A 24,444-nucleotide genomic window follows, 5' to 3' on the forward strand; every position below is an offset into this window, starting at 1 on the left:
AGCACTGGTTTGTGGCTGTGTGGTGTTAGGACTATTAGGATGTCTGACACAAGGCCCAGTGCACTGGACTGTGCCTTAAACAGACACACACCAGTCTCATGGGCTGCACCTGGAAATTGGAAAAAATACAGTGTTTTTCACCCATATCCATCCCTCTTTTGCTTTATTATTTTCTAGTCTTTCCTTGCCCAGCGATCCTGTAAAATGGCTAACTACAAAACCTTACTGTTTTATGCAATTATCACAACCTCCCCACACAGGGCAGACACTGGAGCTCTTTGTCAGAGCCCTCCCTTAGAGCATCGAGTTTCTCTGGCCCTCCCACAGCTCTGTTGCTGCACATGAGAGATCAGGGTGGCACAGCAACAATCCCTGTCACATAGATGGTCAGGCACTGGAAAGTTTTGAGTGTGTTTGGGGTGGGGGTAGAGGGTTAGTTATGAGGGGCTTTGTCTCATTTTGAAGCCTGGAAAAGTTAAAGAGGCTGTAAGAGGTACTGCAAAACCTCTGGACTCTTTACCATGGGATTCTAAAACAAGCAAGTGGAAGTTTGAATGTAGGCTGTTATCTAGTTCTGGTTTTCCCTGTTCTGTATGTTGCAAAGAGATGAGGCTTCTAAAGATCTTTTTCACATGGTGCTGCTTAAGACTGCTAAAATTTGCAAAGTAGCTCTAATTTGAGAGAGTTGTATCATCTTGAAATAATACTTTTAAAAAACTGGCTCAAATCCATTTCTTTATACACAGATGCCTTTGTGGAAGTCTTGAATCTCTGCTTTGTCACAGCTGCACAGCTTTTCTGGAGTAAGATAGGAAAACATTTCCACCCCCCTCCCTCAGTGAGCTGTGAATAGTTCAAGGTTTCTGTTTGTCAAGTGCTTTCCTTTAAAAAACAAACAACAGAAACCCACAAACATATAAAACACAAACACAAAACAACAACAAAAACCCCAAACAAAACTGAAAGCCAACAAAACCCCTTCTGCTTTAAAAAGCCTTTTATCTGTATTAATTTCTTAAGGTTAGCACTGTTTTGGTTTTTTTTTTACTCTTGCATATTTTTGTTTTGTTTTTTTTTATCTTTCTGACTTCCTCTTTCTTACCCATTCCCTTTTATAAACTTAAGAGGACTGCTATGCCAGCCAGAATTAATTACCTACACAGTAAGTTGGTTTTGTCTATTTTTTTCCCTAAGAAAATGTAGCTTTACAATGGGATGCTCATTGTAAAAACTGAAGCAGAACATAGTTTGGCACCCATTTTCTTCCCCATCCATTTCTTTCCTCCTTCCAAAATTACCTTGCTGTGCTCAAGTGTCTTAGCAGACTAGTCTGCTGAAACAAATAATTCTTCTCGTGGTCATGCTGTTCAGATGGATCACACAGAATGGGCAGCAAGGAAGGCTTGGAGGGGTGCTCTGCATTCCTAATCTCTCTCCATCATGCCCATTCCTGACATAGCTGGTTATCAGTCAAAATCTGTTCATGCAAACCATGTGTGACCCCATAACTGGACATACATAAGCAAAAAACTTACTTTAAAACCTGCTACTTACAGTTTTCTAGATAAAGCTTTTCTACCCTAACTTGTAGAGTTATGAGGACCTCAGCAGGTATTTGCAGAACCACCTGTATTAAAACTCTTTTGGAAGTTGGGAAGGAATGGAAAGTAGTCTCTATTTATATCCTTGTAGATGTGGAAGGAAATCTTCCTTAATTAGCAAAAATTACATTCAGAAGCGATTGTAGCCCCACGAGCATTTTCAGAACACTCCAGACTAGTGCAGAGGAGCCTGTAAAGCCCAGCCAGTTCATACAGTATGCTCTCTGCTCATCTCCTGGTGCTGGGGGAAGAGCTGGCATATGGATCCTTTTGGACTCGAGCAGTGAGCATGCAAACAGCACGAGCATTGCCAAGCTGGTGGTGTGCCCTGTCCTGCCTCCCTGGCAGGGATGCATGTCCCCACAGCAGCTGGAGCCACTGCCAGGCAGCACACACCAAACTGGCACAGACTGATGGGGATTTGGCAAGCTTCCAGACAGCCGTGACCTCAGCACCTCCAAAAACACAGGAAGCTTTCATGCTGGGGAGCTGCTGCTTGTGCTGAGCCTCAGGGAAGCGCTGCCCAGGATTTTTCAGCTGCAGTGAGTTGTCCCAGGCCACCGGCACAATTTTTGCAGCATTCTTGGTTCAGTTCTGTTTCCTGGTATGGAAAATCAGTCTGAATCATAGAATGGATAGGACTAAATATCTGCTTATGGATAAACCCTTCTGTCCTACTCCTGCTGGCACAGCTTCAGCTGCAGCTGCCAGGGCTGCTGGGCAGAACAGCTGCCTGCTCAACAAGAGCTGCACAGCAGCGAGGCCTCGTGGATCTCCCCAGGCTTTGCATATTAAATACAACTGTCAGTGTCCTGGGCTTAAACACTGTTTCTTTTATGCTGTTGACAACAGCTTGAAGTGGTACTGCCTTGCCAAAAAGATCGATCAGAGTGTGATGAGAGAGCAGTCAAGAGTCAAATCCACGAGTTCCAATTGCTTTCAGCTGATTTCTGCTTCATCCCATCTGTGAGAAGAGTCTCGGCAGCCACCAGGCAGAAAACATGGTGGAATATCCTCCCAGGTGCTGAGTGCTTAGTAATAAGCCCAAGCAACATTTGGCTGCGTGCAGGAGAGCTGCCATGAAATACCTGTTCTGCAGCTGTTGCTATGCAAAGTGACACAGATCCCACGTTGAGTCCTTGGGGGACAAACACGTAATTCTAGCTCTGGCACCGCATTGCATGAAAGAACTGGTCTGTGTGTTGCTTTTTGTATCCATTTGCAATGGGAGGAAAAGGAGGATCAAGATCATGCAGCGACAGGAATTAATAGCTGAAGTGAAAGAGTGAGGAAACCTGATAGTGGTGCCAGGAACAAGGTGTGGAAGCTTTGCCAGGGAGATGACTGTCCTCACATACTAGTCTGACTGCCAGAAGGCTCCTGTGTTGGCTTGCTACCTGGGTCCTCCTTTGTTCAAACTGGCTCCTGCCACCTGGGCAACACCAGCATCCAATTCTGCACAAAAGCTGCTCTTTTAACACAAAGCTGATGTCCCGACACCGGGCTGGGTGTTGCTGGTAGCCTGGAGCAGTGTCCCTGCCAGCTGCAGCCTTGCACGTCAGTCACGTGTGTGCCCATGGAAAGGGAAGGTGGAATTTGGCAGAATGGCTGCAAAAACAACCCAAGCTTGGAAAGAGGGGAGCACTGGTAGCTGGTGTTGGCAACATGAGTCCCTGGTGAGGTGGCAGCTGCAGTTGCCTTGCCTGCATGCTGGGTTTGACATGGGATCAAGGGATGGAATACAGCAAAATAAAGCAACTTAATTTACTGCAGAAAGGATTTGGGCAGATTTCTGAACCTGTTGGAAGCATCTGTAATATTATTTTTAATCTGCTTGAAGTGAGTTGCTATTCCTAACAGGATTTTAAAATAGCAAACGCTTCTTGAGTGTTACTGTGGGTGGTGGTGTTGAATTTGTATGGAACACCTGCTGCCTGGCTCGTATGGGCCCACTGCACATGGGTTCACTGCCAGGTACTGTTTTCTTTCACCTCATATTAAAATGCCACCTTCCTCTGGTGCTTCATGGGCTGATCTTTTCCTCCTTTGATCTCTGAAACAACAAAGAGTAACACTACCTCCTCTAATTCATTCTTTTTCTAAAGAGTGGTTGTAAAGATTGGATCTGCCTTTTGGACACATGAGAACCCAGAGTACAACCCACACCAGTGGCTGTGCATGTGTGTATGACCATGCAGCTTTCAGAAGAGCGTTTGAAACTAAGGAAGTGTAAGGAAGGAGCCTTCCACAAGATGTGTGGATTGACTTTAGAAGCTGAAATCAGAGGATCAGCCTTTTCCAGCTGTGCTGCCATTGAAGCTGAGCTTCAAGAGGAAAGCAGCCTGTTCTGTCTAAAGTGTCCTTTTTTCCTTCCCACAGGGGGGATTTTGAAGAAAGGCGCCAAGCTGTTTTTCCGGCGGCAGCACCACCAGAAGGATCCGGGAATGAGCCAGTCCCACAACGACCTCGTGTACCTGCAGCAGCCTCTGGCAGACATGACCCGCAAGAAGGGAGGGACACTCTCACGGATTCTGAGCAAGAAGCTCCTCTCCAGAAACAAAAGCAAGAGCAAATTGAACGGTGCTTCAGGAGAACCGTACATATAAGAGCTGAACCCTCCCTGCTGGGATACTTGCACATCAGTTGAGCATTTGTTTACAGAGCAGTACTAGAGAACACAGATACGGCCGATGACTTGCATAAAAGGATGTTCACTAACACAGTGGTCTTTTCTGTTTATTTTTCCAAAATGCTTTTTCTCTCGATGATGAAGTTGCTCCTCCAAATACAAGCAGTGCTAAATGTATCGTGACAGGTTTTGCAGAGCCATGTGGTTTATTATAGAAGATGAGGGAGGATGGAGAATGGTGCAGGTGGGGACCAAGAAGGCCACTGGTATCCTGGGATGCATCAGGAACCGCATTGGCAGCAGGTCAGGGAGGGGATCCTGCCCCTCTGCTCAGCCCTGTAAGGCATGTCTGCAGTGCTGTGTCCAGCTCTGGGCTCCTTCAGGACAAGAGGGACATGCAGCTCCTGGAGTGGGTCCAGCAGAGGCTCAGAGATGCTGAAGGAACTGGAACATCTCTGTGAGCAGGAAAAGCTGAGGGAGCTGGGGCTATTCAGCCTCCAGAGCAGACACTGAGAGGGCACCTCCCCATGGCTGGCAGTGCCTGCAAGGAGGGAGCAGAGCACGGACCAGGCTCTGCTCGGGGGGCCCAGCAATGGCACAAGAGGAGTGGGCAGGAACTGATGCCCAGCAAGTTCCACCTGCACAGGAGAAAGAACTTCTTTGCTGTGCAGTGACCCAGCAGTGACAAGATTGCCCAGAGAGGGTGTGGAGTCTCCCTCAGTGGGGATATTCCAGAGATGTCTGGACACAGTCCTGTGCCATGTGCTCTGGGATGGCTTTGCTGGATCAGGGAGGTGGGACCAGATGAGCCACTATGGACCCTTCCAACCTGACCCATTTTGTGTGGAGGATCCCCATGTGAGCACCAGGTTTACTTTAAGGGGGAGCTCAGAACTGAAACATCGTACCTGGTTTACATGACTGAACCACTACAGAGAGAGAAGATACCACTGTGCTCCCTCCCCACAGCCTGCAAGAGTAGCAACGCAGGTCTCAACTGAATTTTCTAGTCAGACTGAAGGGGACAAAAGGGGACCCAGATCCAGTTTGTATTGTAATTTGGAAACGGGTAAGTTTTCAGAGGGAGAAAGAAAATGCTGATTCAGATATCCTACTGTAATAACTGTAGCCTGCTGTAATAACTGCTTGGTCCATGTAGGTGGAGAGATGCCTTTGATATTAGCCATAAATCAATAAATTATGCAAATATCTATACTAGCATATTGTTTAACGTTCTGTGCATAAGTTATGCTTAACAAAACAGAACTTTTTTTTTAAAGTTACTTGAGTCTACTCACAAACAACATTTACCAAGTCGTATATGTGGCTTTCCTTCCCTGTGTGAGAAGCTGCATTGCTGATGCAAAAACTTGTCTTAGGGGCCCTAATTCCTTCTCCCAAGTACTTGTTAGACAAGTATATTAACCATCATATCAAATGCAAAGCTAGGAGCAGTAGGTGGTGAATAGAGCATAGTTAACCCTACAGTCCTTTTCCTTAGCTTGTTTTACTCGCCAAACACTTACAGAGATCTTAGAAAACACAGCTGTGAAGAAAGTTTTTGAAAAAATAACAACAGTTCCCTCAGTTCACTTTCAGTTTCTAGGTCTGCCAGTGTTGTGTGGTGAGTGGTTGGTCAGATGAGTTTTTTAACTTTTCTTCCTTGTTAAATATTGCAGCTGACTCCTTTAAATTAAAATGAAAAACTGGTGGAAGTAAAGGCATAGTGCTTGTTTTGGCTATCAAGAGTAAAATGTCAGTATTTGACAGGTACCATCTTTGGTGCTTACCTGTATTTTTCCATCATCTACATTCCTGTTGAGGACAAAGGACCAAGCCTGTTCTCTTCAGCCAAGAAAAACATCCATTCATTCCATCTAAATTACTGACATGAATGGGTGATAGATTTGTGTCTACTTTGCCAACAGTGATTTTCCCCTGGCCCCTTTCCTTCCTTTAAGCTGTCCAACTCTTTGGCAGATATTTGGGCTTTCAACTTAAACCACTCATCAAAAATAGAAAGTCACTGAAGAATAGAAACACATTTCAAAACTTCTGATGGACTCAAAATTCCTTGGTAAATACTTGTACAATGAATATCAAAGTAGAGGGGATTTGGTTTCTTTTTTACTAAGAAAATACTGGAGGAGCTGAATTGTCAAAATATTTTAACTGTAAAAATACTCTTTCTGTGTAGCTAAAATCACTGTGGTAGTATAGCAGACCAGACTATCAAAAAGTTGTATGTTTAAGGATGCTGCTTATTATCAAAACACTTGAAGGCATTTTAATGTTCTGTATTTTGAAAATTGGTTACATATGAATCTTCTAGAGCTGTAATGTGCTTAGGAATCCCAGTTCAGTAATACAGCTTGAGTGTGCTTGAACACTTTTGTTTATTGTTAATTTATTACAGAGTAGGTTTCTTTGTTCTACAATGGTTCATGGTATGAGCAATAAAACCCTGATGCCCTGTTCTCTAAACATACACTTTTTCCTTTGATTTTACTGCATAACAGGGTAGGATGGGGGTCAAGTCCCTGCCAGGTTTAAGTGCTCAGCCTTGTTTGCTGAAGGAGAAAACCAAAACTGGTCTCTGAGTCGAAGAAATCAAAGTGAAACTGAGCCCTTACACCAAAAAGAAAGGGCTGTGGAACTGGGAATGTAGAGACAGCACATAACACTACTTGAAATCTTGCTTAAGTTACTGAACTGGGATTTTCATCTGCAGAAGCTTTAGCTTGTACTGTGGAATGGGGTGGAAATAACACCGAATTACTTGCAGAATACAGGAGTAGGGTTTGCTCATAGCTTACCCCAGAGAATAGATATGCACTGAAGAAGCAGGTTTTTGGTTCCTCTTAAGGTCTTGGTGATCATCTAAATGCTTGTCTTGATGGTGGGAACCAGGAACTTTCTGTACTACAAGTTTTGTGAAGATTTGGGCTCGCATGTATGGAAATGATAATGAATTCTTAAGATGAGGAAAGCAAGGCGTTTGGGGTAAAAAGGGAATCTTGTTTTTTCACTTGCCTTCACTCCTCAGGAAAAATAAACATCGTTTGGTTTGATGTTTGACCTCTGGATCTGGCTGATGTGTTCCTCACCTCTTCTTTCTCCACTGCAAATAACTTATGACCTGTTGTAAAAACAAGCTGAGGTACCAAACACAAAGGGACAATTGAGTTGCTCAGTTGTGACAACCCCAAAGGCCCACAATACTGAATCCCATTCCCTGCTTCCAAGACATTAGGTTGTCGTTTAGGATCAGGAGATCTGAGGATGTACATTTTTTGTGTACTGATATTTGGGTCACTGGGAGATGGATCCTGATACCCAGCAGGATCTCCACTGCAGTTTTGGGTTAGAAGGATTGGATTTGTTAACTGGCACAACTAACACTGTGAGACATCCTGCATTTATCCTGTGCAGTCATGTGAAGGATGCCAGAGGGAATCATTTTGCTTTCTTATTTTTGCAATCTTCATAATTTTAATAACTACCCATTTGAATAGATGAAATCTCTATAGAATCTACACTGAAGACTTCTTGTTTCTACCTTCCAGCTTAATTATGTCAGAACAATAACTTGGAAAGAACCTGCGAAAATACTTTTTTTCTTTCTGTCCCTTTTCTCATGTGTTTGTATTTTTGGATGTTCTGTACAGCAAAGAAGGTATATTATTGATTTTATGAGGGCTAAGAGATTGTTTTTCCTTCTAAAGAATTTTTCTGCCTGATTCTTGATCTGTGTTTGTGGTATGTTTTGCTTTATGGTGTTTTAAATTTTCCTTTGCCCCAATGGAGAAAATCTACATCTTTCCTAACCAATATTTGCCTTGGCTTTAGTGTGAATTTTGAGCAAGTAAATAATATAAGAATTAAATTTCTCTTTGTGGATTAAAGCAATAAAAATACCTACTATCTCCAGTGTGAATACAAGCTTAAATAACTTTCTTAAAGAAACTAAGATGAGTTTCAAAGTCACTTTGAAGAGTTGAGGGGCCTTTTTCCCCTAGGTCATTGGTATTTCATATCCCATTCAGCCCAGGAAGAGATGACAGTCATTTCACTCCTAACAGTATATGAAATAATATGAGGTGGCTGGAAGGAAAAGGAATGCCAAACTGACAAAGAGTTCATTTTAAAAGCAAAATACCTTTGGCAAAGTTCTTCAGCTGAATGGACAGGTCATACACTGTGCAGTCATGCATGCTGGGCTTTATGATTCTGCTTTCTGTCAGATTCTGTTTTTCCACTGCTCTTTCTTTGGGAGAGAGGTTGGGGCTCCACACCATACAGACCCTAGTTACTGTCTTGCTCTTTTACTTGGCTTAAGGCACTGCTTTTTTTTAAAGAAATTGCCTGTCAATTATACCAGTTTTGGGGATCAGTGAAATTTTACAGCATTTCCTGCTACTTCATCTCCTCTCTGGCTCTGTATGGTTTTTGAGTGAAAGGTTTCTGCTGTGTATTTTTTGTTAGGTTTTGGTGTTCTTGATGTGCAAAATATCATAGGAAAAAGCAAAGTCCACTACATTAAATGCTACCAAGTGTGGATGAGGAAGCAAAATAAGAATCTTGCTCTTGTTCTGTCACCTTTTTCAGTTCTGGTAACTCTTAGTTACAAGGAGTAAAAGCTCTATGCAAGGTGAGAGCTGCCTGGGTTTTTCACTTTAGTTTATTGCAGGTTTTGAATTGTAGAGCTGGAGTTTGAGACAAGTGCTTATGCTGGTACAGAATTAAGTATGCCATAGCTCCAGGCTAAGACATTCCTGTTGTGAGTGGGAACAGCTGACCTCATGCTTTGACCTCCACAGGATTTAAGTGGATTTATTCATGTGTTTAAAGTCAGCATATGCTTCTGTGCATTGCTAAGCCACAGCCTTGGTGGCAAACAACTCCAGATTAATTATATAACAAGGGTGATTGCTTTAAGTTAAGGGTGAATAATACCACTTCACTCAGGACATCCAAACTGCTACTATGCAAGGTGCTGGCATGGTGTGAAAATAACTGGGAAGGATGGATCTGGAGTCTTTCCAGTACTACTATATTTCCCAATAATGTATCATGCTCTGATATTCCAGGTGGGGTAAAACATTTTTTTTTCTAGCATCAAGTTGTGACAGTACCTTCTTCTGTGGTGGGGGTTTTTTTGGTTTTGTTTTTGTGTTTTCTGTGTGTACACAAATTTAAGTTGGTGCAATTAAGAAATAAATGATGTACAGATTTATTATATCACAAAAAAAACTTAAGAGGATTTTTTAAAGAACTAACTACTGCTGTACATACAATAAAAGCCTATTGTCTGTGTGTAGTGTGTTTGTCCTACATACCCAGTCAGCCAAGTGTAACACTTGGTTTTCTACTCTCCTTCACTCATTTGACATGTTGCTTAACACAGTCCATTTACCTGTTTGCTCAGGAGCAGAGTTCTCTGCTATGCTGATACTGTGCATTGTTTCTGATAACCCTGACCTGTCAGGTGGCTTGAGAAATCACCTGAAACATGGATTGGGTGGGAATCAAATGGCAGAAGGAATTGTGGAGCTCGTTGTGGTTACTCATTATTCTTTCCCTCAGTTGTGTTGTAATATCCTGAATTGAGGGGCGAAGGGGAAGGAGTGTCAAGGCCTAGATCCTATGGAGAAGACATCAGTCCTACAATCAGCACAGCCTGGGAATAAGGTTCTCTTGCAATTATTTTATGTAAAAAGTTATGTTATAAATCAGTGCTAACACAAAGCCCTACCAGACTGAGGGAGGGAGGGGGGAAACCCCAAAACTAAAAAAACAACACAACACACAACCAGCAAGTAAAAGGCATTGACATGGAAATAGCCACAACAGTGTTTCTGTTTCCCTTCCAAAAGTCAGTGGTGTATGTTCTTTTATGAGGAAATATTCCCTTACCCAGAGTTACAGACCACATTTAAGTGCCTGTTCATTTCATATTCTTGAAGTGCTTAGCTGAAATTCCCTGATAGTCTCTCAACAAACCTTTATCCTTTTCCTTCCTGCTCTAATCTGGGGTGAGGTATTTTACTTTGTGTGATGCCAGTTCTGTACATTAGCAAAAGTGACAAGACGTGTCAGAGGGAGAGAAGGAATGGATGTAGCAATAAGTCTGGCACCACACTCTTCCCTCAAGTTCATCATCCTTAAAAATTAATGTGAGGGATCTTAAGTTTTTTTCATCTCTCTACCCAAGCGAGCCTGGCAGAGGTCCATGTGAGTATGCACTGAGATGTACAGGAAAAGTAAATTAAAACAGACTATACAAAGGTAAAGGAGCAAATGATTTGTACATGCAGTCAGATCCTTGAAAAAATCTCCCCTTACTGTGCCTGTACTCATTGAAAACTGCTGGTCATTTTGAATAAATAAACGGTTTCCCCTCCCAAAATTAACAGTCTTGCCAAGAACAATGTTTTCAAAATTCAAATGCTGCATTATTTCAGTTTACCCAGGCACCAGCAAGAAGGCAGTCACAATACGGCCAATGCCCTGGGATTCATTAGGAAGAGCACTGCAAGCAGATCCAGGGAGGGGATCCTGCCCTTCTCCCTGTGGAGGCACATCTGTAGTGCTGTGCCCAGTTCTCAGCTCCTCAGGACAAGAGGGACATGGAGCTCCTGGAGCAGGTCAAGAGGAAGGTGCAAAGATGCTGAAGAGTCGGGAGCATCTCTGGGAGCAGGACAGGCTGAGGGAACTGGGGCTGTTCAGCCTCCAGAGCAGACACTGAGAGGGCACCTCCCCATGGCTGGCAGTGCCTGCAAGGAGGGGGCAGAGCACGGACCAGGCTCTGCTCGGGGGGTCCAGCAATGGCACAAGAGGAACAGGCAGGAACTGATGCCCAGCAAGTTCCACCTGCACAGGAGGAAGAACTTTGCTGTGTGGGTGACCAAACACTGGAACAGATTGCCCAGAGAGGGTGTGGAGTCTCTCTCAGTGGGGATATTCCAGAGATGTTTGGACACAGTCCTGTGCCATGTGCTCTGGGATGGCTTTGCTGGATCAGGGAGGCGGGACCAGATGAGCCACTGTGGACCCTTCCAACCTGCCCCATCCTGTGATTCAGTGAATATTCTCTACACATCCCTTTTTAAACTGCATTCATGGGATGGGTAACATAAGAAGCAAGAAAGTCCCTGGCCTGTGCCAACTGTTAAAAGATGTAGCCAGCGTGAGAAGAGCACATCCCCTGGAGAGGATGCTTTCCATCACCTTTAAATCTTCAGCAGTGCCCTTGCTGTGAACACTGGCCAGTCCCACCACGGCAGCAGAGAGCACTGCATAAGGCTTTGGGAGGGGAGACTCCCTTGCAGGCAACACTTCTTAACAAGAGCTAAAAATTGGAGCACCTTCCTTGAATACAAAATGCCTGGGTACTTCTTGCCCTGGTCACCACCTCTGATGGGTTTTTGGCTCCAGAGACAATTCACATGGGGAGTGGTGAAGTAACCTGAACTGAAGGTTTGTTTCCTGGGCACCAAGACTCTGTGGCAGACCATTATATGAAAAAATAAGCATTGCTGGTTAGATTGCTGAATAATGTGTGACTGCAGCGCCTGCTGTCAGGCACAGCAGGGCTGAGCCCTGATAGATCCTGCCAACACCAACCTGATGAGACTTAGGAATCACAGAATCACAGACTCAATTAGGTTGGAAAAGACCTTGAAGATCATCGAGTCCAACCTGTGACCAAACACCACCGTGTCAACCAGACCAGGGCACTGAGTGCCACATCCAGTCTTTCCTTAAACACCTGCAGGGATGATGACTCCACTACCTCTTTGGGCAGCCCATTCCAATGCTTAATAACCCCTTTTGTGAAGGAATTCTTCCTGATGTCCAACCTAAACCTTCCCTGGTGTAGCTTGAGGCTGTGTCCTCTCACTCTGGAGCACTGAACCTTTAGGAAGAGGGCCATGGAGCTGGTGAAGGGGCTGGAGCACAAGTCCTTTGAGGAGCAGCTGAGGGAGCTGGAGGGGCTCAGCCTGGAGAAAAGGAGACTGAGGTGGGACCATCGGGCTCCCTGCAACTCCCTGACGGGAGGGAGGAGTCGGGGGCGGGTTGGGCTCTTCTCCCAGCAATGGAACAAAAGAAAATAGTCCTAAGCTGCACCAGGGGAGGTTCAAGTTGGACGTTAGGAAGAACTTCTCCACATAAAGGGTGACTAGACATTGGAATGGGCTGCCCAGGGAGGTGATGGAGTCACCACACCTGGAGTGACTGGCCGTGGCTCTCAGTGCTGTGGTCTGGTTGACACAGTGATGTTTGGTCATGGGTTGGACACGATGATCTCAGAGGTCTTTTCCAACCTGCCTAATCCTTTTGGAACGCTCCGGGACGCCTCCAGCCAGCAATGCCCGGGAGGAGAAGGGAAATCCAGTCAGTGCAACGTGGGTGCTGAGAGCCCGGGGAGCGGCCGGGGAAGGGCTGCAAGGGGCGGCATCCCAGTCCAGCTGGAGCATCCCGGGCGAGCTGGGGCATCGCGGGCGAGTTGGGGCATCCTGGGCCAGCTGAGGCATCCTGGGCCAGCTGGGGCATCCTGGGCCAGCTGGAGCACCCCGGGCGAGCTGGGGCATCCCGGGCCAGCTCGAGCATCCCAGGCAAGCTGGGGCATCCTGGGCGAGCTGGGGCATCCCGGGTGAGCTGGGGCATCCGGGGTGAGTTGGAGCATCTAGGGGACTTTTGGGGCATCCCAGGGGAGTTTTGGGGCATCCCGGACGATTTGAGTCATCCCAGGCGAGCTGGGGCATCCTGGGCGACTTTTGGGGCATCCCGGGGGACCTGGGGCATCCCGAGCCAGCCTGAGCATTCCGGGCGAGCTGGGGCATCCCGGGCCAGCCGGGGCATCCCAGGTGAGCTGGAGCATCCCGGGCGAGCTAGGGCATCCCGGGCGACCTAGGACATCCCGGGGGAGTTTTGGGGCATCCCGGAGGATTTGAGGCATCCCAGGCGAGCTGGGGCATCCTGGGCGACTTTGGGGGCATCCCGGGCCAGCTGAAGCATCCTGGGCGAGCTGGAGCATCCCAGGCGAGCTGGGGCATGCCGAGCCAGGGCGGTGAAGGCGCCGGGCCAGGGATAAGGACAGGGACAAGGCCAGGGACAGGGACAGGGACAGGTACTCCGCCAGCGCCGCCGCCCCTCGCACTACACTTCCCGCCCTGCTCCGCGCCCGGCCCCGCCGCGGCTTCCGCTGGCGCGTGGTTTCCGGAGCGGATCGGAACCCGGAGCGCGGATCCGATCCGGGTCTGGCCATTCCCGGGGCAGGTAACGCCGGTTCCGCCCGCGCTTCTCCCGCCCGGGCCCCGCTCCCTCCCCCGGGGTCCCCCCGCCCGGGCCCCGCCGCGCCCGCCCCGCCGCTTCCCCTCCCGCCGCTCCGGGGCCGCGCTGCGGGGCCGCGCCGGGCACGGCGGCCGCTCCGAGCCGCTCCCCAGAGCCGCGGCCCCGCCGCCGCCTCCGCCTCCTCCTCCTCCGCCGCCGCCGCCTCCTCCAGGCCGCCTGTTCTTTGTTACAGCGGCCGGGAGGGCGGTAGCGAAGGGGGCGAGGCGGGTCCGAGGCAAAACCCGGCGGAGCCGCTCCCGGATCGCGGGCCCGGCGGCTGCGGGAGGGATGCGGGAGGGATGCGGGCGGCGCGGCGCCGCCGGGGCGGGCGCGGGGCATTGGCCCGGGAGGGAGGGACGGACAGGGACCCGCCGGGGCCATGGGGATGCGGGCCGGGGAAGCGCCTCGGCTTGGCTGCAGGGTGTTGGGAATAGGTTCGGAGCGGGAGGGTGCGGGGGAGCCCCCAGGTGTGATGCGAAGGGAATGGATGGGGTGGGAGGAGGAGGAAGCAGGTGCAGGGATGCTGCGGCGGTGGGTGCCCCGCGGGAAGGTGCGGTGGGAAACAAAAGGAGGGAAGCCGCGGACTGCGGCGCTTCGTACACGTGAATTTTCTGCAGTACGCGCGTTCTCATTAAACTTCGCATGTACTTGGTGGTCGCGGTGATGGGCAGCGCTGGGAAGGGCAGGCGGCACCGCTCCCAGCCGCGGGGTTACTCCAGGCCCCCCCGAAGTGATGTACGAGTCATCCCCCGCCGCCTCCTCCTCGTCAATAATTGATAGAATGGCCGTAATTTTGTGGGAATACAAGGCCTCGCTGTAGTTTACCAGATGTGCTGTGATTACTTCGAGCAGTGGCATGAGCAAGTTTGACTACATGATGAGGGAAACAGCATTTTTAAGTGCGTTCTTGCACACATCCATCTGCAGCACCCATCCACTTGTGCTTTCAACTTTCTCACTCTTAGTAGAAGCCCATTTTCAAACTAATGGAAATGTGAAGGAAAGGAAACTTTAATTTTGCCTTCTTGGTCCTTAAGTTCAAAGACAGATTTTTAATATTAGGTTTATTTTTTAATTCTTCTTGCCTATTTTTTTAAGTCCACTTGCAAGATCAAAATGACTCAACTTGCCACTGGAGCGTGATTTTTTCCTTCAGCAGTTTATTAGGGGAAAATATGTTTTTACATCAGTTCTTACATTTTTGGATCACTTATGGCACGAGTGATTCCCTGACAGTAACTCACATGTCATGCTCTGCAAGGAGGTACCTGTGATGCTGCAGCCCCTCTGTGCCTTCATACGGGTTCCCTTGAATTCCAAATATGTTTGGAGGTCTGTGTTGCAGCTGGAATTTCTGTGCATAGCTGTATGCTTTACTCTTGGACACAGAGCCACTCATTTAATTATGCAAGCAAAAAAAGTGGTTTTCTGCTGTTTTACTGCCATCAGAATTAGGCCTTGCACCTGCTCTTATTTCTTCTGTGTAGCTTTTCACCTGATTATTCCCTGCTAATCATTGCTGTCTGTTTTATATAAAAAATACCTGGAATTCCAATGAAGCTTTGATTATCTCTGCAACACAAGAGCAAAATTACGAGCAGTAGGATGAGTGACTTAATGGAGTATTTTTCCAGGACAAATGCTTGAAAAGAAAAATCGGACATGGTCCAGAGCAACAGCAGATGAGGGTAAAAAAATTCTGAGGCCTGTCTTCAGTGCTGTCATGTGAGCCCTCGTGGCACATCGTGACTGTTTACCAGCAGCAGCAGCGGGTGGCACAGTGTCATTTGTACCAGAAGCTCTTGAGAAATACATGTGAGGTTTGGGAGGGGTTTTGAAGCCCCTGGGTGAGGAGTGTGTGCCTGTAAATCAGAACTGTGAGGCAGACACTAGTGCTTGTTTCAGAGCACAGCAGGTCATTGTGCCGAGCACAGGAATGGTGGGTGAGGGATCAGGAATTCTGTGATGTGCAAAATGAAAATCTTTGCTGCAGAGCTGAAAACTACATTAGTGCAGCTGATAACTGAGGTGTGGTGTCCTTACACTGCGTGAGGGACCTTCACACTTCCTCCCCATCACCTTGAACAACATTGATGCTACTATGATTTCTCCACCCCTTTGTTGCTATTCTCATCTGACGGCCCCTGGAACAAGACTGATGTTGCTGCTCCTGTAACAACACATGTCCTCAATCTGGTATTTGTCAAGGAGGCAACGGAGGAACATTCTGGAAGGCGAATGCCTTTGCTGAGCAGGTCACTCAGCAGCATTGCTGGTGTGGCTGCTCTGCCTCTCTGAACCAGTGACTGAGGACATTATTTGTTAATTCAGCCATATTTAGGATTAAAGTCTTGTCAGGACACCAACTATCTAAAAACAACTGGACATACACCTCTTGAAATAGTGCTAAGCATCTACAGAAAGTCTTGGTTAAAAGGCAAAACAAACCATATTTTACATCAGCTGACAACAAACTTCTGGCTTGTTTTGCACTGTTGTGCTTTGGATTTCCCTAAATACCTGTTGCATTGTTTGCCATGCTTTCAGGGTAAGAGCTTTTGGGGAAATTTCCCAAGTTGCTGTTGTGTTCAGCATTAAGATTTTGTATAAATGTTTGGTTCGTTTTATGAGTTTAGTCCCCAAAGGCTGCAGCTAAGAAAGGCTTGTGCCAGAGATAGGCAGTATTGGCCACTTCCCAGGGCAGGGAGGGATCCTGCTGTTGGTGGGTGGAGTTGGGCAGGGCAGTCAGACAGACCATGTGGGAATGCCAGGCTGCCTAGACTCCATGGCCAGAATCCCCCCTAGTCTGTTGCCCAGGTTGCTAAGCAGCAGGATCCCTCCTGCCATGCCCAAGAGCCACAGTGAGCAGGTGTCACTTGGTTGTGATGGATTTACACCCAGTGCATCTCTGTGTGGTGATGGACTGCCCTTTGCTAGCAGGGAGTTGTTTATGGATTGGTGAAGGAACCTGTTTGCTGCTTCTGGTGGAGGCTGGAGGTGGAGCAGGGTGTGGGTGCAGCTGGAACCAGACATTGCTCCCAGGCTTTAGGAGCAGACTTGGCAGAAGTGTGGAATCCTTCCTGAAGCAGTGAAAGGGATTGTGTGGGACGTGTGCTGAGAAATACCTGTGCAGGAGTAGCTGCTGCTCGGGGCTCCAGCCTGTTTCTACAGCCCAGCCAGGCAGAGCACATGGAGCATCATTCTGTATTACAGAGTAAAGTCCTAATGGAGAGTCCTGATCCTGAGTAATGACTGTGCTTGTGCATATCTTTGGCTTGGCTTTTGTTACTGTAGTACCAAATGCTTTCTCTGTTTTCAAACAGGACTCTTCTAGTTTGGTGTGTCATGTTCCCCATCCTCCCATTCTCCTCCCCTTCACAGGTTCAGTCTTTCTCCTTCCTATTCTCTTCTTGAGCAATATACTTTCTGTTTCTGCAGCCTCATCCCTCTTAGGCTTGGGTCGTGATCTTTATGTTGCTTTGCCTCTCACTGGGTCATTGGGAAAATTTATTTGAAAAGGATTGCCTTTTTCTGGTTAGGAATGAGAAAACTGTCTTCTAGATCCTTCTCATGTTGTCATCTTAGCCGTACATAATCAGAGTTTTTGCCAACCATAATTTAATCATGAAGAAGCAGTAGATAGTGGTCATACAAGTCTTTAATACAGACTGAAAAAAATGAATATAGATTACCCTTATTTAACTGTGAAAGCAAATTGGTGAGTTACTGTTTCATGGAAGGCCAGTGACAGAAATGGGATTTGTTTTCCCAGGTTTTCTGATGCTTAGTATCACAATATACCTTTGCCTTTGGAACAAATCTGTATCTCCATTTTTTAGGTTGATTACTGTGTTTATTAAATAAGTAATCTGCCTTTCAGAGACAATTTTTTTAAGCTACTGTTCAATAAAATGTTGCAGTGGGCCTTATTTATGCTGTGGATGCTGCTGACCTGGATTAGTCCTCTAACCCTGCATGTTCTGAGGCTCCACAGGAACTTACAGCAGGGGACACATGTAGTGATACAGAAGTCACCAGGGGTTTTTAGCAACTTTAATTTCTTTAACGTTCCACTGATATTCCTGCAGGGACATTAATGTGTTTGAGTGTGCTCTGGGTCAGTCAGCATCATTACTTCACAAAGGAATGTTTACATAATATGGAAAGTAACAGTTAATTTGGCTCTAACTTCCATCTTTTTTATTTTGGCAGGTTTAAAAATGGCTGAAGATGGCAGTGATGAGATTATGTTTATTTGTAAGTATTAGGAAAAAGATCTGACTCTCATGATGTGTGACTTGTCTGCTCAGAACGTTTGGAATTAAGGACTAAAACAAACCAAGATTTTAATGAGAAAAATATTTTGTGTAAAGGAGGCTCAGGCAGCTTATTGAGGAATAGAGACGAGGTTGTGTAATTCAAGCATACACATTCTGATCCTGCTGGCAAACACACAGCGAAACCTCTGAATGTGAGTTAGCAGAGCAGCTTTCTCGTGGCTGAAGTAAGTGAGATTGAAGGCCTGACACCAGTGTAAGCCTTTGTTTATACAGCCAGCTTTAGCAGCCAGGGCTGTCTGTGGGGAGCTCTGACCTCTGGCCTGACCTGAAGATCTGCCCCTCCACAGGAGGGGAGGCAGGCTTGTTATTCCTCACTGTGAGATGCACCAGCTGCCCTGACAGGCTTCACTCGTGGCATTCACTGCCTAGGCTTTATGTTTCTGCTGTCTGTGTGCCAGGCTGGGCTCTGTGACTTGGCATCTGCACTCCTGGGGCCATGGTGTGCAGGGAAGGCTGCAGCAGTGCTGTGCCCAGCAGTGTCCCATCCCTGGGGGAGCTTGGCCAGCAGGTTTGTGTCCCAGTGGCACATCAGTCCTGCAGCCTCACTGCTGTTACCAGCCTGGACATGCAGAGGTGGTGGATTCACCATCCCTGAAGGTTTTTAAACTAAGATTGGCCGTGGCACTGAGTGCCATGATCTGGTAGAGGGACTGGAGTTGGACCAAGGATTGGACTTGATGATCTCGGAGGTCTTTTCCAGCCCAATCAATTCTATGATTCTATGATCCGGTGTCACAGTGGAAAAAAATGAGATGAGTCCACTCACCTACTTGTGTGAGCAGAGAGGGCCCAGATATTGTGGATCTAATTAGGGCAGAGCAGAACATGTCCTTGGTTTTCGGATCCACAGTATTTTTACTCCTCATGGCTCCACAGCTGCACTTTAACCTTATGGCAACTATATCAGGAAGTTCCATTTTTCCCTCCACCACAGATTCCTTCAGAAAGAGTGTTGACTGTTGGCATGTTTATGGAGTTGGAGATACCAGTAGTGAACCTGCCTTGTCTTCCCCTTCATAAAAAGATTCTGGTGCATAGCAACAAGAATAGGAATGTGGTGCCATTTCCTAATTGCACAGATAGAAAGTGTCACACACACAGGATTTTCCTCTTTCCAGTGGAGCCTGTGGTCTTTGAATATCTTGAGCTTTCTTGTGCTCTCTGTAATTAGTTTTTCACTTGCTTATGTTCTGAAAAAGTAGTTCTGAGTTGTTACAAATGATACTGTGCACTCCCATAATGAACATCGTTGAATACGTAATCCACAGACAAGAGAGTTTTGGAATATTTAGTCCCCCCAGAAGTATTTTATGATTATTCCCATGCTCCTTTTTGTATTTTTCCTGTTATTGTAATCTCTTGAAAATGTGACACAGGGTAAATGTAACAGCTTTGGGGACTGACTGCTGTAAGGCATCCCTTGGATATTGGGACAGGTCACAAAATATCAGTGTCATGTTCCCCTGGATTTGGTTATTCCCATGCAAAGAAGTGATAGGAATGTGTGGCTTATTCCTGCAGGTAGCTGTGGACAGTGCAGTCTGCATCTTGCTGAACCTGTGCAGTGGCTTATCTTTGCAGAAGTGAGGAGGGCCTTGATGCAATCAGAACATAAGGAAAATGAAAAAGTTTCCTTTGACAGCAAAGCCAGTTTGAGAAGCTGTTGCTCTGGCTAGTCCTTCCTGTCCCCGTTGGTTATGACAACCCTTTGTGGATGATAATCCAGTTTTTTCCAGCAGTCTGGTTTACACACTCCTCTGTGGCTCCTCCTCCCTCACTGCTTTGGGAAATCTGTATTTAGCTCAGGTTATTTCAGTAATATTAAGCACAGTGTAACTTACAGGCTCACCTAAGTGGGGAGATGGTGGCACAGCAAACAGGACAGCTGTTTAGATACTGGTGCTGTGTGGATAGCACTTGTCCACGGATCCTTTTCTCTGACAGCTGTCTGGTGCTGTACAGCAAGCCAGACTGGGAAATTCATTCAGCTGAAAAATAAACTGATGGGAAGAGCTGGTTGTCTGGTTCCTTGATTCACCACAAGGCAGCATAAACAGCTGTACAGGAGGCAGCAGCCAGGCTTGGGGGTTGCACCAGCCAACATTGCTGATGTACTGTCAAATATATGTGAGTTTTCACTGCTGAGCTGTTTTTGTTGCCAGAAGAAGAAACAACGTGGAGCTGTGTGTTGCAGTTTGTGATTCCTTGTTTTAGAAAAAGTCCTTTTATTCACTGGGACAAATACTTGGGGGAGAGCTTTCCAGTTAGGAATACAGAGTAGCTTTACCAGAGGGGACACACCTTGGAACGACATGGCTTTTGTCATGTCTTTTCCTAAACAAGATGTAATCACTCTCTATTTTGCACCCTTACTGTGATTACCTGGCATGCCCTGGTGAGAATGAAGCTCAGAGGGAAATGGCACTGCAGGAATATAACTCCTGTGTGATGCTTTCTTCTGAAGCTGTGTCAGCAGCTGACCAGGCAGGGCAGTTTGACAGCTATTTTTTCACAGTGAAGCAATGTACATGCATTTGGAATCCTGTTAAGTTAGCTTATTTTAGAAAGCTCAAATTATCCTGGTCTGAAAATGGTTTCTTAGGAACCACTCAGTTCTGGGTAATTTACTGCCACTTAAACTAAAAGGTAATTTAGGTAAACTGACAGTGAATTAAGTGGCCAAAGTGTGTTGTGCAGCCAGATGACTTGTTTGGAAAGGCACCAGAAGATACTTGGAGGTCTCTCTCCCTGCTCTGTGGGTGAGAAGTGTGTGTGGGCCAGGCACGGCTCTGGGCAGAGCTGGGCTCCCAAAACACACTGAGGTCTGTGCCAGTTCTGGTATGGGGTTTATGCCTCCTGTCACTGAAAACACCACATTACCCAAGCTGTTTCTGAAAACGTGGGTTCTGGGGAAGGTGGTTTTCTTTAGCTGCTACATGTTGCAGCACTTTATCTGAAGAATAATGCCATCTTTAAGCAGAATATTTACTGTGGATGTAAGGTACTTCTTCTCCTTTGAGAGAGAATTTAAACAATTGTCTTCTGATAGCACTGATCACAGTGTGTGTTATCTCACCTATGCAGATGGCAGCTATCAACTCAGTGGTCAATTATTCATGTTCTTTTAAGCAATATAAATAAACATCTATGTATAAATAAACATCTCTATGTATGTATTTTGCCTGCTGCCAGGTTTTGCTTGGAAGAAGGAGGCAACTGTCTTACAGAAGTGTTTTTATCAACCTTTTCTCTCTGCTTCCTTGCAGGGTGTGAGGACTGTGGACAGTACCACGATTCAGAGTGTCCTGAGCTGGGCCCGGTGGTGACAGTCAAAGACTCCTTTGTCTTGAGCAGGGCAAGGTAAGGAATGTTTCTGTTAATCCTGTCAAACCCAACACCCATGGTAGTCCTTTAAAGCTGTCTAATGGATGTCACTGACAGCTGGAAAGCAAAGTCCCAGTGGACTACACAAATTTATGGAAAGCACATGGCCATGATTAAATAGAAAAATTGATGCACACACTTGAGTGCTGTACTGAATTGAAGCCAAAAAAAATAACTTGCTGCTCATCAGGATTTGGTTCCTTTGCAGAGGGTTCTGGCAAAAGGTCAGGTAGGGCCAGATGGGGTGATGACTTCTGTCTTGGTGGAGTACCTGCCACTTTTTCCCCTCCTCAGATGCACTGGATTAGTTTCAGAGAAGTGTGTGAGGATTTCTCATTCATGTTCTGTCCTCCTGCTTGGTATGAACTCTGTTTTTCCTCCACTTAGAAGCAAAACAAGTTGTTCTCATTATTGGGAGTCTTTAGGAATGATTAGGGGTCATAGTTCTGTCAGAAAATCTGTGACAGCACAGCAGAAATGCTCATGTTTGCCAAAAGAAACAAATAGACTGAATCTATTTGGGAGAAAACAAGACTGAGTAGTGATTTTTACAGAGAAAGACAAGCAGGCGTTGTCAGCAAAATTCTTATTAAGATGTAAAGTGTAAGGCTAAAAAAGGAACCAACTATTGTGAAGATGTAGTACAAATCCAAAAAGGGAAGAGAGTTCAAATGGAGTTCAAATGGCTTCATGGATTATATAATGTGCTTAAGACTTCCCTATTTCCTCTTGGGAAGTCACAGGCAGAAAACATGGGCACGTGGGCAGTAAGTCTGGCACATGCTGCCTATGTAGGCCATCCTGTGTATTCCCAGGATCATTTTGTAACAAATATTGGATGTGCTGGATGTGCCATGTGGGTGCCATAACCCTTCTGTGCCTGGGCAGGATGCTCCTGGTGTCCCACTCTGTGCCCTGACTGCACCTCTGTGGGAGCTGTCACTGGTTTTCTGGGCTTTCCCAGAAAAGGAACTTCCCTGTGGCTCCTGCAAGGCACCACCTTCTGGTGCCTGGAAACCTGCCAGGGATGATGTCCAGCAGCAGTTGCAAAGGTTAACAGCTTGGCACCAGAGATGCTTTGTTCTTGAGGGCGATTTTGAAACAGGAATAATAGAAACTGGGGATGGGGATGCTTTTCTTCTACACAGACACTGGGCAGTGCAGTCAGTCTCCAGCCTGTGCTACACACATTCAGTGACAAGTTGAACTATTATTTCTTGCCTTTTATCTGTGTTCTCTTTCCTTGCAATTCAATGCTCTTATTTACTTGTATGGTGGAAAATTACCATTGTGTCCAGGATTTCCAACTGTGAATGTTTGCAGATGTAGTGCATGCACTGGTTTTCAGTCTTTTTTTTGACATGCAAATACCAAGTTTTATCTAGTGGAAGTTTGGACTACTGGACAATAGATTTGAAAGCAGAATTTAAAATAGACTGTGTTACAGAAAAATGTATTTATTTTCCTGAAGAGTTTACATCTGAAATCAGGTAAGATAAGAAGAGAAAAGAGGAATATAATGGCAGCCTTTATTTTACATCTGGGAACTGTAGCTGAGAGAGTGAGTTGTCTGAGGTTGAGGGCAAGTTTAACCACAAAGTGGATATGAATCTCTTAAAAAACAGTCTAGTTGCTTAACCACAATTGTTGTTTCCTGTGCCCTAATGAAAAGATAAAATGGATAAACCATAAAGGTTAGAAAAGAAGTGTTGAGAAACATCTCCTGAACTTCACTGTCTCTCCACTGCTGGTAGTTGTTCTCCTCTGATTATAAATCTTCACAGAAGTTAGTGTGTGTTCATCAGAGAACTGCTGTTACCAGAGGTTGGAGAAAAACATGCTGACTTCTTTATTTCTTGGGTTCCTGCAGTGTTGTCTCATGTGTAACCTTTTTTTTCCTCAATTCTCTCTTCATTTTTTTTTCTCAATTCTCTCTTCAATTTTTAGGTCATCTCTGCCTTCTAATCTGGAGATAAGACAACTGGAAGATGGGACTGAGGGAGTGTTTGCTCTGACCCAGCTAGTGAAGCGCACCCAGTTTGGCCCATTTGAATGCAAGAGAGTTCTCAAGCTGGAAAAAGAATCAGAATTTCCCCTTAAGGTAAGACACAGCACATGAAAAGCAGTAACAAGGAGTCAGTTTTACCTGTGATGAATTAATGCTATATAAAATTATGGAAAAAAGTGTGTCTGGAACATCTTTTAGGTGTAACATATGAGCTAAACAAACATTCTCTGGGCAAGGTACAGAAGAACCAAACTAGAGGCTCATTTTATTTATTTGAAGGGAACATCCTTATGAGAGATACAGTCAGCAAAACTTTCACCTTCTGCATGTGATGATACAAGAGGGACAACTGTGGCAGTTAATGAGTCTCTTTAATTTGATTGTTTAGGTTAATGGAACATGCAGAATAAGTTGGGGGTTTTTCTGCCTTGCATTTGTTTTTATTCCTCTCTTGACCAGTTTTGGCAGGAAAAATGCTACATTAAAAATTGAATTCAGCCTTAGTTTTTACTAATACCTAACCCAGGGGTAAAGATTTAGAAATGTGGCTTGGTCTGATGGGTGTGTCACACTGTGCTGTTTGAATTCCCCTCCGTTCTCCTGTATCCAGTCATTTTTTGAGAAACTGGTGACTGTAGCAAGAATTCTCAGGGTGGAAGTTCAGGTTTTTCCCATCCTGCCCCTAGGAGTCTGTGACAGACTTACTCATCTGAAGGTGTGACTGATAAATGAAGCATGCCTGATGCAAGAATTGAGGCTTGCTTTGTCTCTGATGTAAAGAAGCCATTGCAAAAGCAGGATATAAAAATTTTTTCTTAACTTTGTGTTTGCATGGTAGGTGTTCCAGAAGGATGGGCCCCTGGTGTATTTTGACACCACAAATGAGGATGATTGCAACTGGATGATGATGGTGCGACCAGCCACGGAGTATGAGCATCAAAACTTAACTGCCTTCCAGCATGACAATGACATTTACTTCACCACCTGCCAGGACATCCCCCCAGGGACTGAGCTGCGAGTGTGGTATGCAGCTTTTTACGCCAAAAAAATGGAAAAGCCAGTGCTGAAGCAGGTCACTAGTGTTGCCAATGGTATGTGTGGGGGCCTTTCTTCCTTCCTAAGGGCCCAGTGCTGACAGGGACTGAC

General features: G+C 46.0%; 2 protein-coding genes across 7 annotated transcripts in view; both read left to right on the top strand.

Annotated features, from left to right (window-relative positions):
• Positions 1-9,546, top strand: part of C2CD2 (C2 calcium dependent domain containing 2) — a 38,961-nt gene extending 29,415 nt beyond the window's left edge. The window contains exon 14 of the mRNA XM_071566506.1: positions 3,981-9,546. Within this exon, the coding sequence (XP_071422607.1) occupies positions 3,981-4,207 (227 nt within the window). The 3' untranslated portion in view covers positions 4,208-9,546. The remainder of the gene's footprint in view (positions 1-3,980) is intronic.
• A 2,688-nt stretch (positions 9,547-12,234) lies between these two features.
• The window catches only part of PRDM15 (PR/SET domain 15), a 34,720-nt gene continuing 22,510 nt past the window's right edge, over positions 12,235-24,444 (top strand). For 3 of the 6 annotated variants that reach the window (XM_071566547.1, XM_071566538.1, XM_071566557.1), the window contains exons 1-4: positions 14,029-17,823; positions 21,173-21,266; positions 23,238-23,391; positions 24,137-24,389. In XM_071566547.1, the coding sequence (XP_071422648.1) occupies positions 17,787-17,823; positions 21,173-21,266; positions 23,238-23,391; positions 24,137-24,389 (538 nt within the window). In that variant the 5' untranslated portion in view covers positions 14,029-17,786. Of the gene's footprint in view, positions 12,254-13,449; positions 13,513-14,028; positions 17,824-21,172; positions 21,267-23,237; positions 23,392-24,136; positions 24,390-24,444 lie in introns of those variants that run through there. The other 3 variants (XM_071566528.1, XM_071566517.1, XM_071566566.1) reach the window with 3 other exon arrangements.

Source organism: Pithys albifrons, chromosome 1 (assembly GCF_047495875.1).
Source record: "Pithys albifrons albifrons isolate INPA30051 chromosome 1, PitAlb_v1, whole genome shotgun sequence".
In the NCBI taxonomy this organism is placed as follows: Eukaryota; Metazoa; Chordata; class Aves; order Passeriformes; family Thamnophilidae; genus Pithys; species Pithys albifrons.